The 14887-nt window shown below is 44.6% G+C and overlaps 1 protein-coding gene across 1 annotated transcript in view; it reads right to left on the bottom strand.

The window, feature by feature from the left end:
- Positions 1-9576, bottom strand: part of LOC144758091 (uncharacterized) — an 82723-nt gene extending 73147 nt beyond the window's left edge. The window contains exon 1 of the mRNA XM_078646411.1: positions 7954-9576. Within this exon, the coding sequence (XP_078502537.1) occupies positions 7954-9576 (1623 nt within the window). The remainder of the gene's footprint in view (positions 1-7953) is intronic.
- Between the last annotated feature and the right edge of the window lie 5311 nt (positions 9577-14887).

The following is a 14887-nucleotide window of genomic DNA, read 5'->3' as shown; positions in this document are numbered from 1 at the left end:
CAACAGGAATCCTTGAAGGATAAATTGGTGGAAGAGGTTATCCCAGAAGGACTAAAGCAGGCGAAGAGGAGGCCAAGAATCATAGAGACAACCTCCTGCAGCCGTATGCATGAGAAGAGATGAAAGCATGGCCGTGGTTCTCATGTACAATCCATTAGCAAATTGTATTAAACGGATTATAAAAATAAATTGGAGAATTTTGGAGGTTGGTGAGAAGAAGCTATGAATGTTCCCCTCTGTTTGAGCAGAGGTCTGAACCTCAGGAACCCTCACAACAATGACTGACATACCTGGGGCCGTTGGTGTAAGTACATCAGACCGTCCGCCCTACTTATGGTAGGCATTCTGACCTACTTGTTTCTCTTCAGGAACACTATGAAAAGACTGGTTGTCTCAAACAGAAAAAATCTATGAAAAATGACCTGCGGGACACTGCCTCTGATTGCCCGAGTGGAGCCCTTGCCTGGGAGTAGTATATTTGCAACACAACTCGCCGCACCCGCTGCGCGGGTGCCGCTTCGTCGTCTTTCACCAGCGGGATCAGCAACCTACCGGGGCTGGAGGTGCCGTGGACGTTGTGAGGCCAGCAAACATCCTGACAGGTCGGAGAGTGGCGTTGCAGGGACTCAATCACCCAGGAGTCCCTGCCTGACCGTCAACACCTGGTCAGCGCTCCCTGTCTGCCCCGCCCACAGGACGCTACATGGTTTAAAACTCCCTGCTTGTCCTCTACCTGCGGGACACTGCCTCTCATTGTCCGAGTGGAGCCCTTGCCTGGGAGTAGTATATTTGCAACGCAACTCGCCGCACCCGCTGCGCGGGTGCCGCTTCGTCGTCTTTCACCAGCGGGATCAGCAACCTACCGGGGCTGGAGGTGCCGTGGACGTTGTGAGGCCAGCAAACATCCTGACAGGTCGGAGAGCGGCGTTGCAGGGACTCAATCACCCAGGAGTCCCTACCTGACCGTCAACACCTGGTCCGCGCTCCCTGTCTGCCCCGCCCACAGGATGTCATACGCTCTATATTGTGGATCTAGGCCGCCGCTGCGCTGGAGCAGCCCAGGAGAAGCCCGAGATAAGGGCGGGACCGTCCAAGGTCGTCACAGGCCGGAGGGGGCCGGGCTGGGCCACCCCCGTAAGACTTGGAACACAGTTAGGAGGGGCCGGTGATGAATATTGTATGTTGTGGACTATAGTTCATAGTTTCCAGCGCTAAGAGTAACATATTGTTCTGTCTACATCCCTTGTCCGTTGTGACTGGTATAACTGTGTTGTAACTGCCAAGATGTTGCCTGTAGAGAAAGGGAAAAAAAGTGCAACAAGCTGCACAGGTGGGTCTATGACTAGGACCATGGACGAATTTATAATCAGGGCTGCAAATGTGTTGGAACGCGAGATAGCTTACACTGAGAAGAGATTGTCGACCGATCCCTCTTTTTATAAGCGATCCTCTCTCGGCACCATCAGGGATGTAGTCACACCCGAACAGCCACGCTCCAATACCCTTCTGGTAGAACAAAGGATGGATTCCAGCAGATCAGTGGAGGCCATAGACCTGTCTGATGATTGTTCCACAGTGGCTACTCCAACTATGAGTCCTGTACATGAGGCTAGTACTAGAAGGATGGATTCCCGTAGATCAGTGGAGGCCATAGACCTGTCTGATGATTGTTCCACAGTGGCTACTCCAACTATGAGTCCTGTACAGGAGGCTAGTACTAGAAGGATGGACTCCAGCAGATCAGTGGAGGCCATAGACCTGTCTGATGATTGTTCCACAGTGGCTACTCCAACTAGGAGTCCTGTACATGAGGCTAGTACTAGAAGGATGGATTCCAGTAGATCAGTGGAGGCCATAGACCTGTCTGATGATTGTTCCACAGTGGCTCCTCAGACTATGAGTCCTGTACAGGAGGCTAGTACTAGAAGGATGGATTCCAGTAGATCAGTGGAGGCCATAGACCTGTCTGATGATTGTTCCACAGTGGCTACTCCAACTATGAGTCCTGTACATGAGGCTAGTACTAGAAGGATGGATTCCAGCAGATCAGTGGAGGCCATAGACCTGTCTGATGATTGTTCCACAGTGGCTACTCCAACTATGAGTCCTGTACAGGAGGCTAGTACTAGAAGGATGGATTTCCGTAGATCAGTGGAGGCCATAGACCTGTCTGATGATTGTTCCACAGTGGCTACTCCAACTATGAGTCCTGTACATGAGGCTAGTACTAGAAGGATGGATTCCAGTAGATCAGTGGAGGCCATAGACCTGTCTGATGATTGTTCCACAGTGGCTCCTCAGACTATGAGTCCTGTACATGAGGCTAGTACTAGAAGGATGGATTCCAGCAGATCAGTGGAGGCCATAGACCTGTCTGATGATTGTTCCACAGTGGCTCCTCCGACTATGAGTCCTGTACATGGGGCTAGTACTAGAAGGAGAGATTCCAGTAGATCAGTGGAGGCCATAGACCTGTCTGATGATTGTTCCACAGTGGCTACTCCAACTATGAGTCCTGCACATGAGGCTAGTACTAGAAGGATGGATTCCAGCAGATCAGTGGAGGCCATAGACCTGTCTGATGATTGTTCCACAGTGGCTACTCCAACTATGAGTCCTGCACATGAGGCTAGTACTAGAAGGATGGATTCCAGTAGATCAGTGGAGGCCATAGACCTGTCTGATGATTGTTCCACAGTGGCTACTCCGACTATGAGTCCTGTACATGGGGCTAGTACTAGAAGGATGGATTCCAGTAGATCAGTGGAGGCCATAGACCTGTCTGATGATTGTTCCACAGTGGCTTCTCCGACTATGAGTCCTGTACAGGAGGCTAGTACTAGAAGGATGGATTCCAGCAGATCAGTGGAGGCCATAGACCTGTCTGATGATTGTTCCACAGTGGCTACTCCAACTATGAGTCCTGCACATGAGGCTAGTACTAGAAGGATGGATTCCAGTAGATCAGTGGAGGCCATAGACCTGTCTGATGATTGTTCCACAGTGGCTACTCCGACTATGAGTCCTGTACATGGGGCTAGTACTAGAAGGATGGATTCCAGTAGATCAGTGGAGGCCATAGACCTGTCTGATGATTGTTCCACAGTGGCTACTCCGACTATGAGTCCTGTACAGGAGGCTAGTACTAGAAGGATGGATTCCAGCAGATCAGTGGAGGCCATAGACCTGTCTGATGATTGTTCCACAGTGGCTACTCCGACTATGAGTCCTGTACATGGGGCTAGTACTAGAAGGATGGATTCCAGTAGATCAGTGGAGGCCATAGACCTGTCTGATGATTGTTCCACAGTGGCTCCTCCAACTATGAGTACTGTACATGAGGCTAGTACTAGAAAAATCTACACCGCCCCCAGCAAGCGTGCAAAAAGGAAGCGGGGAGTACAAAGGGGCAGGTGTCCGAAAGTAATTAAAACCTCCAACTCTAGTAGGGCGGCTGCTACATCTGTCCAGCCCGCTACAGCTGGCATGCTTCACTCTAGCGAGGTTCGAAAGACTCAGCCCCCCGAAATGGCCCAGCATCTGCCGCCAATGGCACAGCTCCCTGAAAACTTATTTGGCCAGATTGAGCACTTGATGAAGTCATTAATGCTCCCCCTGTTTGAAAGAATCAAACTAGTCCTCAAAAATTTGGGGAAATTAGAAAATATTGTGGAGGCTAACTCCGTTGCTATACAAAAAAGTTTGGACTGTTGGATAGCCCCAATCATTCAGCTCAGGGAGGGCCAGTGAAACTTCCAGGTGAAACCCCTGCATTTAGTTCAAATCCTAAGCCCCCTATTCCTCCCCTGCCCACCCCCCAATTTGTTAACCGGGGTAATGCTGAGTCCAGCAAGTTAAACCTCCCAACTGCCAACAGAGGTGAAGTTCTGGGGGGAAAATACAAGAAGGTAGCGGAAAGATCCATAGTGGTGGAAGAGGACCCCGCTAAAGAGAGGGAGATGGGGGACGAAGAAACACCCTAGTATTGATCTCCCCCCCGAATCAGCTTATTATACTGTGGTTCTGACAGGGATACCCGAGATTCCACATGATAAGATGGAAAGCCACAGAGAGCTGAAGAATAAAGTTATTTTCTGGCTTAGTAACTTTAGACCTCTTCCTCCCCATGTTAATGGTGAAATACTGTTTGTAAGGAGGGTGAGCTGGCTGGGTAGTGGACGTAAGGATCAGGCAGGGGACTGCATAATTGTCAATGTTAAAGACCCCAGAGCTGTGCGGTTTATCTGTGATGGAAGGGAACACTGTAGGGAGGGTACGATTAAAAAGCTCCACCTGAGTTATTTCTATCCTCGATCTACCACAGGGATACCTCTGCTCCCACGGAATTGGCCCGAATTTCCTTCCTCCAAACAGAACAACTATTTGAGACAAAGGGAAGCAGGTGGCGCTGAGCACGATTGTCTAAGACCTGATCTTAAGTTCCAGCTTGGTAATCAAAAATTGACCTGGCTCTACTTAGAGACCAGCAATCCTGATCCCCGGGAGCTCCCAACTACCTGGATAACACGGGAGATTCAATCCCCTCCACCTGAAGTTTATTTACCCCCCTGCTGAACTAGGGGTTGGGTCTAAAAAGCGGCAATTATCCTGCGGCTACGGCGCCGTTTCCCATGGCTGTAACAAGTGCCCACAATTAATTCGGGCCATTATTACTTTTCCCAGGCAAATGTATTGATTTGGTCCTGATGATGATCCGAGAATTAATGAGCAATGGGATCGAAACGTCGACACTTGTAAATAGCACCACAGTTTTCCATTGTGCCTAACTTTTGTGGTTTCTATTTCTGGTTAAACTCGCTGCATAATATAATACATGCAGGGGCTACAGCTCAAAGTTTTTGCCTGTATTTTTGTTTATTTATTTTGTTTGATCAATCTTTATTGTTCTACACACTTCTTTCCCTATATAGGGTACACGCTTGTGCCCTATCATAGAAACCGTTGTTTCAGAAATTGTTGACTATATTCTTAACTATTGTTGAATAAAACTCCACGTCCGGTTGGACAGTGGATTCATATAGTAACCTATTGTGGCCTATATTGTATTTTCGTTTTTCATTCTTCAGTCTGCTAAGGACCATTGTTCCTCTTAATAGAATTGTTGCCCGTGGTCCCTAGCCAATTATCGGGTCCCCTTGTCTTTTCTAAATAAAGAAGCACTCCCAACTAGCCGGTGTCCTGCTTAAGGAACACAGTTTATCAATTACCAAACCTATTGTTCCTGTTGTCAAGATGTACACCACTAAAATCATTCCCGCCATTTTGTACGGGGCAGAGATATGGGGCGCGTGTAATTTGTTCCAGTTAGCACAGGCCCAGAATAAATTCCTGAGATCGATTGTAGGCCTCCCCAAATCAACCCCTCGGATCCCCCTTTTGCTAGACTTGGGTTTCCAGCCAATTGAGGATATTGCCCGGTTTAGGATGTTGGCGTTTTGGAGGAGGCTATGGATCACTCCTGAACTTTGCTTATTTGCCAGGGGTTTGATCGAAGTTAGGGGGTTCGACAAGGCAAACAAAATTGTATGGCTAAGCAGTATCAAATCCCTGCTTAGCAGGATGGGGATGAGAGATTTATGGGACTGCCCTGAAACTGCGTCATTTCCAACCAAATCTGCCTTTAAAGCTGCATATTGGAACCTCATTAAAACTGAGAGGTTCTCGTCTCTGACTGGTTCATCTTTAACCAAAGCTTTTTGTGATTTTAAAGATGAATCTTCGATGGAAAGCTATTGGGATCTAATAACTAAACCTAGATATTGCAAGCTTTACCACCAGTTCCGAGTCGAGACTCTTCCTACAAGGAAATTTACCAGTAAATGGTCCCCCGGAGCAAGTGCTGCGTGCCCGTTTTGTCCCGAGCATACTGAAGACATTAACCACCTTCTTTATGTCTGCCCAACCTACCAGCTCCCCCGAAGTACGTGGCTCAAAACCTATATGTTGATCCTTGGGTACCTGTCTCGCAATGGCCGCTAAAAGGCTATTAAAAACAGGTTGTAATGAGACTACTGTTATTGGGGTATCTTAATTCTTGAGTTGGGCTTGGGCTATTCGGGAAAAAAGAGTGGGTTCCTTGAGCTAAATGCATTATTGTATTAATTGGCTTGACTGAGTATTTTTATAGGCGTTGCCTTTCTAGTTCTTATATAAAAAATCTTGTGATTATATCAGATTTAATCCATTCTTACTGTGGTTTTAAAGTATCTTTGCTATTTATATTTTTAATCGTTTTTTAACTGACAGTCTTAAGATGAGTTTTGACTCTTGTACACTATTGTATCTAATTTTCTGTCTTTTATGATGAATAATCGAAATAAAGACTTTTTGAATTGAATTGACCTAGACTCCCTTGTAGAAAGCTCTCAGTGTATCAAGTACATGATTTTTTGGTTTTACAAAAAGAAAACTCTCACTTTAGGAGTAAAACCAAAAAGTTTGTTGTGCAACCGTGTGAAAAATGGCAGCCACTCACCAAACTTTAGGTGCTTTTAGAGGAGCTCCTGTTGCTCCTATGAAGACACAGGGATAGCCAGGTTGGTGGAGATCGCTAAATATGGTGCATGGTACGCCAACGGGGTAGTGGAGGTTGTTACGCCTGTTCCTCTGGCAGACCGTGGACCCCTGTCAAACTATAAATGAGCGGGACATTCTTCAAATGTAACTCAAAATTGAAAAATCACTAAAGAAAGGCGGGTTGGATTTAGGGCACTCTATCAAAAATGCAAGAAAGCGTTACACCAGCCAAACCAACGGCCCACCCACCATCCTTGTTTAGAGTTGGACAGATTGTCAGCCTTTCATCGGAAATCCCATTGAGTCTGTCGATGGAAAACTTCTTCCGATGAAGAAAGGGCTCGAAGAAAACCCATCAGACATTATTAGATAAAGCAGTGTTATATAACAACCTTAAAAAAAAGACAATTTTGTATTTGCCAAATTCATGTTTAAATCCCTGTGGTATTTTTATGGATTATTAACAAGAGGACTGCCAAGATACAGACATATTTTAGCTTTCCTAAATAAATCAGGTATTGATTGGGTAAAAAAGACTGAATTAACCCCTTCGATGCTCATGACGAGCTCAGCTCGTCATGAGGTACACCTCTTGTACGCTCGTGACGAGCTGAGCTTGTCATGAATAATGGGGAAAATCAAATGTCAGCACAGGAGGGGAATTACTGCAGCAATGATGGTGTTAAGTTCCCAAAACAGCTGTGAATCCCAGATTTCAGTATTACAGGTAGCACTTCTCTCTTCATTAACAAAGAAGGAGACGAATTACCATCTCAAGCAAAGAACCGCTTCTCACTCTGAGAGAAGGCACACTGGTGAGAATAGTCCCCTCTGATACCACCTGCGACAGACTCCCTGCTGAAAGCAGTCATGCTATCAAGATTTGACCCCTCTATTACCAAATAAACTAGGCTTCTTGCTGACATCACAAATTATCTTTATAGTTTAGGGAATAAAATCACATCTAAGATCGCCTTATATACACTCAGCAGTCAAATACAATGAATTCAAATAAATTTGTTGTTTTATTACGTCTAAAAACATAAATGTCTTATTAACATGTTAAATTTAGTCATCATTGTGTACATTTCATAGCATCATGATTGTTCTTGCTGTATCATAATTTAGTTCATGTTAATGTTAAAGTAAATCCTGGTACACACCTCTGTAGTGTGGTTTTTAAAGGCTCTTGGATGTCCATACATGGGTGGTGTTTGGATATGTATCATTAATACAGATCTATAAATTATTGGGTTTCAAATGTATTATGCGACTAATGGAAGTATAAACCCCTTGTTCCTAAATATAAATTCTCCAGTTTAGAACTTGTTGCTGTTAACGTGAAACTAAAGCGAGTTTGACCCTGGAGCAAACCCCTGTAGTGTGTTATGTATAAGGATGGGTGTGCTGAAGAGCAGTCTTGTTTGATGTTCCTCCCTGGCTGGGGGGTGAGGGTTTTTCCCCCGTGTGTGTTTGCTGGTGGCTCTGGAGGGTTGCGGAATGACTAAAATTACTTCCACATTTATTGCACTGGAATGGTTTTTCCCCTGTGTGTGTTCGCTGATGTGATTGGAGATGTGATAACAGACTGAAGCTCTTCACACATTCACTGCACTGGAATGGTTTTTCCGCTGTGTGTGTTCGCTGATGTGATTGGAGAGTTGATAACTGACTAAAGCTCTTTACACATTCATTGCACTGGAATGGCTTTTCCCCAGTGTGTGTTCGCTGATGACTCCTTAGATTTGAGGAATGACTAAAACTACTTCCACATTCACTGCACTGGAATGGCTTTTCCCCAGTGTGTGTTCGCTGATGTGATTGGAGATGTGATAACAGACTGAATCTCTTTATACATTCACTGCACTGGAATGGCTTTTCCCCAGTGTGTGTTCGCTGATGTGATTGGAGATGTGATAACAGTCTGAATCTCTTTATACATTCACTGCACTGGAATGGCTTTTCCCCAGTGTGTGTTCGCTGATGTGATTTGAGGTGTGATAACCGAATGAATCTCTTTATACATTCACTGCACTGGAATGGCTTTTCTCCTGTGTGTGTTCGCTGATGACTCCTGAGTGTTGAGGAATCACTAAAACTACTTCCACATTCACTGCACTTGAATTGTTTTTCCTCCATGTGTGTTTGCTGATGACTCCTTAGATTTGAGGAATTACTAAAACTACTTCCACATTCACTGCACTGGAATGGCTTTTCCCCAGTGTGTGTTCGCTGATGTGATTGGAGATGTGATAACAGACTGAATCTCTTTATACATTCACTGCACTGGAATGGCTTTTCTCCTGTGTGTGTTCGCTGATGACTCCTGAGAGTTGAGGAATGACTAAAACTACTTCCACATTCACTGCACTGGAATGGCTTTTCCCCAGTGTGTGTTCGCTGATGTGATTGGAGATGTGATAACAGACTGAATCTCTTTATACATTCACTGCACTGGAATGGCTTTTCCCCAGTGTGTGTTCGCTGATGTGATTGGAGATGTGATAACAGTCTGAATCTCTTTATACAGTCACTGCACTGGAATGGCTTTTCCCCAGTGTGTGTTCGCTGATGTGATTTGAGGTGTGATAACCGACTGAATCTCTTTATACATTCACTGCACTGGAATGGCTTTTCTCCTGTGTGTGTTCGCTGATGACTCCTGAGTGTTGAAGAATCACTAAAACTACTTCCACATTCACTGCACTTGAATGGTTTTTCCCCTGTGTGTGTTCGTTTATGTACTTGGAGGTCTAATAACTGACTGAAGTTCTTCACACATTCATTGCAATGGTATGATTTTTCCCCTGTGTGTGTTCGCTGATTATCTTTTAGGAGTGCTAATGGACTAAAGTTCTTCACACATTCATTGCAATTGCATGTTACTTCTCCTGTGTGTGTCTGCTGATGGTTCTTTAGTAGCGATGACAAACTAAAGCTCTTGCTGCATGTGTATGATTTTTCTTTCTTGGTTCGTGTCTCTGGGTCGGGTTTATAATTGTCTGTATCCCATGACTGCGTTTCCTGAGGAGCTAACATGGTTGATAAAGCACTTGTGTTATTCTAACATTCCCGGTGTGAGTGTGGTATTTTGGGATGGTTGATTTCCGATTTCACAATAAAATACAAGACTTGCCAGCTACATATATGATTTTCTTGGCAAGTAAAGCTTCTTTGTAGGTTGTTATGTCTTTAGATTGCAAAATAGTTTTGTGTGTTTACGGGTAAAGATTAGTCTTCCTTCTGGTCGATGCAAATTAGCACAGTCTGTTGTAGATCAAAGACCCTCTCTTTCTATTACCCTTCAGTTGTCTGGCTCCACTCCCTTGTGCTTTTCTCGTGCTCATGTGGTTTGGCCAGAAAGAGTTTATAATACTCTTAGCACGCTGAATGGTGGTCTGCCATCATTACAGGAAGCAGAGCAATGCTGTATCCACCTCATACCAAACACATGATCAAAGCTGGTGGTGCAGGCCTGTTTATACAGGAGGTGGTTTGTCAGTGTTGTTGCCTTAATTTTCTAGAGGTCATTTCTTAGTCCTGTTGCGTGGAGGTGCACAGCTCAGACTCTTGCATCCACTGATATGCTCTTGACTGCTTCTTCCAGGATCCACCAGGTTATGTTCAGGGTCCTCAGTCTCGGACTGTGCAGATCTTTTCCTGAATATTGGAGCCCATTTTTTTTACCACTTTTTTCAGAATTGCACGATTACTGTCATTATTCACGATCCTTTGGGCATTCAAGGCTGGTTTCCTATTGGATGTAAAGAGATTTAAAATCACTAAATGGAAATGTAAGAGAATGTGAATACACAATATTTAACTAGTTGTATACGATATCTCTTCTGTACCATTTATGAAAGTTACCAAGAGATATTTCACCATACACAGATATTTAACTAAATCTTTCATTGAACATGTCACTCTTACTTACTACAGAAAAGTAGGTGATTTTCCAGTGTTCACAGAGTAACTTAGTACAGAAAGAGCACACATGGAGTGCCCACTCGCTAGAGGTACAGCTTTAGGAAGATGCAACATGGGCAAGATTTTATTTAAACAAGAAGGGATTGTGGAAAAAGAGATGGATCAGGATGTGCTGCTGTCACTTCAGTCTCAGGAAGTGTATAACAACGGTAACCCTTTCTTGAACCATATCACAAACAAAACTCTTCAGGAAGTATATAATAAAGGTAACGCTCCAGGAAGTATATAACAAATGCAGCTCCATTCACACTCTTCTTGACAGTACTTTCCAGTTTAGACTGGAGCAGCTGAAGTTCCAACTCCTGTATTTTCTTTTCTGTTTGTTAAGTGATCTTTGCCACATTCCTAGGGATTGTTCAAGCATTTGTGAGAAGATTGCAGCATTGATTATAGAGATTCCATCACAACCTGTAATATACCTGCGATATCTCTGCTGCCAATACGTGTCTGCTTTTTGTCTTTTTCTACCTTACCATGGCATCTGACTTAATGTCTTCTGTTTGGTGCCAGCATGCTACTCTGTGGGTGGATGGAGCGTTGGCAGAGTGGTATAAGATGTCAGTTCCAGGTGTGTGCAGCATTTACACCTTTGGGCATTTCTTGAAATCAGCGTCACCTTACTCCCTGTTTATCACCTTCCATACTCTCTTACGTCTGCGTACTCGCTCCACAGGGTTCACTCACAGCTAAAGCAGAGGAGAGACTCGATGCACACTGCAGACATCAGGTAATGATCTGATAGACAAACGGCCATGCTTGGCAGTACCAGGATCCCAAGCGTCATTAAAGAGGCTCGCCAGGGACATACAAACGGAGGAAGTGCACAGGTAGCTACTAATGAGGTACAAACAGAGGAGGTGAACATGTAGGTACATGCTCCTTTTTGGGTCTGTTTCAGACCTTTACTGGGCTGGGTATTGGTGTGCACTATATCTTATTCCTGCGGCTGATAGAGGCACTTACTGCATGGGTGTTACCACTTTGACCCTTTCCAAGAAGAGAGCAGAGCCTTAGATAGCGCAACACCTGGAGACTGCCTGCCTTGAGGGGACGGTGAGGGTCCGGTGTGAACAATATCAGCAAGGGACATAAATGGATCCAATGAAACACAGCCGCAGAGAGGCGAAATCGTCAGGCTAGATAGAGAAGAGCCGGGTCTTCCACTGTTTCCGAATCAGTAAGTGATGTTGACTCTTTTAAAGGTTAGGAGGCATAATATTCCATCGGGTCGGAGCTAAGACATGGAAGGAGCAACCTCCAGTTCTGACTCTGCTGTGACGAGGGATGAGGGCCTTGTTTAGATTGGCAGAGCGTAGTGTTCTGGAGGGCATGTAAAATTGCATCCAGGCAGCTAGGCTGGGTTCTCCTTGCTTGCATGGATTTTGTGGGAGATGGATAGGGCTTTGAACTTTGAAAGCTTTCCAATAGGCAGCCAATAGAACTTGCTCAAAAGTTGGGAAGCAGAGCTGAATCGGTTCAGAACAGATTTCTTTGAGCCCAAATAGAGATATTTGCAATAGTCCAGGAGCAAAATGACAAGGCACTGTACAATCAGTTGGCGGGATTGCCAGGAAAAGTATCCTATAATTGGTTTGAGGTTCCTTAGGGTGCCAAAACAGTTCCCCTGCTAGAATCTTGACTTCGGTTTCAAAGGATGAAGAGCTATCCATCCGTACCCCAAGGTTTTCTACCACCACTGTTCGACGGGTACATAGTATTTCTGGACATCATTGATCACTCCAAAGATGGGTATGTCTGCCCAGCAGGAGTTAGGTTTTAAACAGTTGTTGTGCATCCACGCCGCCACCGCGGTTAGACAGTTTCTATATTTGAAACAACCGCTGGTCAACTCGCTGACAGGGAAATAATTAGCTGAGTGTCATCTGCATCCAACACGGGTGAGATTCCAATGGAATTAACTACCTTAACGTTAGGGTTAGGGACAGGGCAGTCATCTAATCTAGTTGTTTCTCCAACTAAGGAGGGTGTAACAAAACTGTATGGGGTTTTTCTTCCAGAATTACCGGCAGTCCCTGTACCAACCCCCGAACATTCCCAGCCTGCCTCTACATTTACTGGGAAACCAACTGACGCTTCCTTCTTAAATGGTAAATGAAAACGAGGCCATGCGACACTGCCCTCCAAGTGTCCTGCCAAAGAAGATCAGAAAGGTTTCTATGCCAGCGAGTTCCACATGTATGAATAGCCAGCAACTTTCAGAGACTACATTTCCCTCATATTGGTGTGATCTTCTGATAACTTTAGACAACTTTTGCAACCAATCTTTGCCCATTTCGATTCTACAGATAGCACCTACGGTCATCCCCTCTGATGTCTGAAAGTCATAATTTGTGTTTTAATTGTGAAAACATGATCCTTGGTCGTGAGTTAGCTAAATCGCCCTCTACTTCTATTGGTCATCCTTGTGTTTAAAATCAGTGGCCCCCAGCAGGGATCATAGAGGTCCAGACCATGTAGATTTGGTCCCTAGGTGTTGCCCACCGCAGGTGCCCATATAAGACTCTATGGGTAAGGGGCAATCACACGACTTATCAAGACCACAGGTTAAGGTGAATCCCCTGTCTACTCAGGCCCACAGCAGACCAAATCAACAATACATGGACTTCCGTCCGGCAGCTTGTCACTATGTTCAAGTTTTAGTTAACGTGCCTTTACTGCGTCCCAATCTTAGAAAATCTTCACTTCAGCTGATGGCCAAGGCTCGACACTGGATGACTCAAAACTCTAATCAAGGTCATCTCATCCAAAATCATTTGATAATGGCCACAAGAATTCAGTGAATTTGATCTGGTGTAAAACTAACCAATAATGGCTGGTTGTTTTAAACTTTGATAATGAATAGCTTGTGAGAGACCTATCAGGGAGTTTACCTGTTGCCCCTTCACTCCATTCTCAGATGTATGCAGTCTTGTTGGGCTTTTTTTATAGGTCCGCACCAGAACATAGCTCGACCTTACTCAATCAGGGCCTTTCTTTAATGAGAACTGGTCATAAGCCTGCGCAGATGGCTTTTGATGCCCTTGCCCTGTCAAATAGGTAGTCATTGTTGGAAGATATGGAGGCATGTGATTGACTGATCTTTCCACTAACTTATCCAAAAAAGGGGGGAGAAGAAGGGTACATCTAGGTTCAACCTCCTAAGTTTTAAAGTATAGTACAGAAATCCACATATGGTGGATCGTGGGAACCTAGCCAGTGAGAAAAATTACAGGTTATCCCCAAACTTTGGGTTTCCCTTAACAGAAAAGAAAATGTATTTTCTTGAGTCCCCTCACTCACCCAGGGTATTGTTGTTGAGGATACGGTGGAGGTCCATAGAAGAAGGGTGGGTTATGAAAAGGGGGTTGGTAGGCTGGCCAGCCATATCCTCCATGGCCTCTATTCTGCATTCTACCTCTGAAGTTTGGGCGACCCCTTGGGTTCTTCCGTCCCCCTGTGCTGTTATCCGAATCGTTGGAGCTGGTTTCTAAACCATCTGTGTCCGTGTTATATCCTGGGTTCCTCCCTGTGAGCTGGTAGTCATCTCTGGTGTATGCGTAGGCCTTCTCGTGACTGAAGTTTTTCCCATCTTTTTTTTATTTTTGATATTTTGTATCTTTGAGTGATAGTTCAAACTCTGTCGTCGTTTCCAACAGAGTCTACTGGCCCCTCCACCCTGGCGGACCATGGGGCATATCATTGCTAACAAAAAAGTATGTCTCTTTCCCAAAATAACCGGGAATAAAAATAAATGTTATATGTTGCATGTTATGTCAGTCAATGTAAGTGTACAGTCAAAACAAGTGCATGGAAGATATGCTTTTAACAGAATCCTTTGAACAGGAACACCAGGAACAGACACAGACGGAATGCAATCCACGGTTTGCGATTATATTTTCTTTATTTTAGGAGCACAAGAAGGAACACACACTATTGCTTTGTTTATATTATATAGGCACTAACCTCACTATTGTCGAAAATAACGTGGCCTGCCCTGTAGGGCAGGCAAAATGTATTAACCTACAAACTATTTTTCTCTCCCTATCACAGATACTGCGGGTACAACGTTAACCGTATGTATAATTAATAGACACACACACTAGGTGTGTTTTGTACTTATTTAAAGTAATTTTTGGTTCATTTACAGGAGTGGCATACAAAGGGCTGGCCCCCATGTTGTCCTGAAGAAGAGGTGTAGGGGACACCTTGAAACACAGCGACAGGACATTAGGGACCATGACCATATAAGTTATACTTCCTTTGTCTAACCCCCTTTTTTAACATACCAACTAGAAGCAGGAATAAATAATTGAGCTCACTAACTAGGTATTTTTAAATAGCACTAATCACCACTCCAGCATAC

The sequence above is a fragment of the Lissotriton helveticus genome, chromosome 1_1 (assembly GCF_964261635.1).
Source record: "Lissotriton helveticus chromosome 1_1, aLisHel1.1, whole genome shotgun sequence".
NCBI lineage: Eukaryota > Metazoa > Chordata > Amphibia > Caudata > Salamandridae > Lissotriton > Lissotriton helveticus.
Note: the sequence above shows the minus strand (reverse complement) of the source record. Positions and strands in the feature narration are given on the sequence as shown.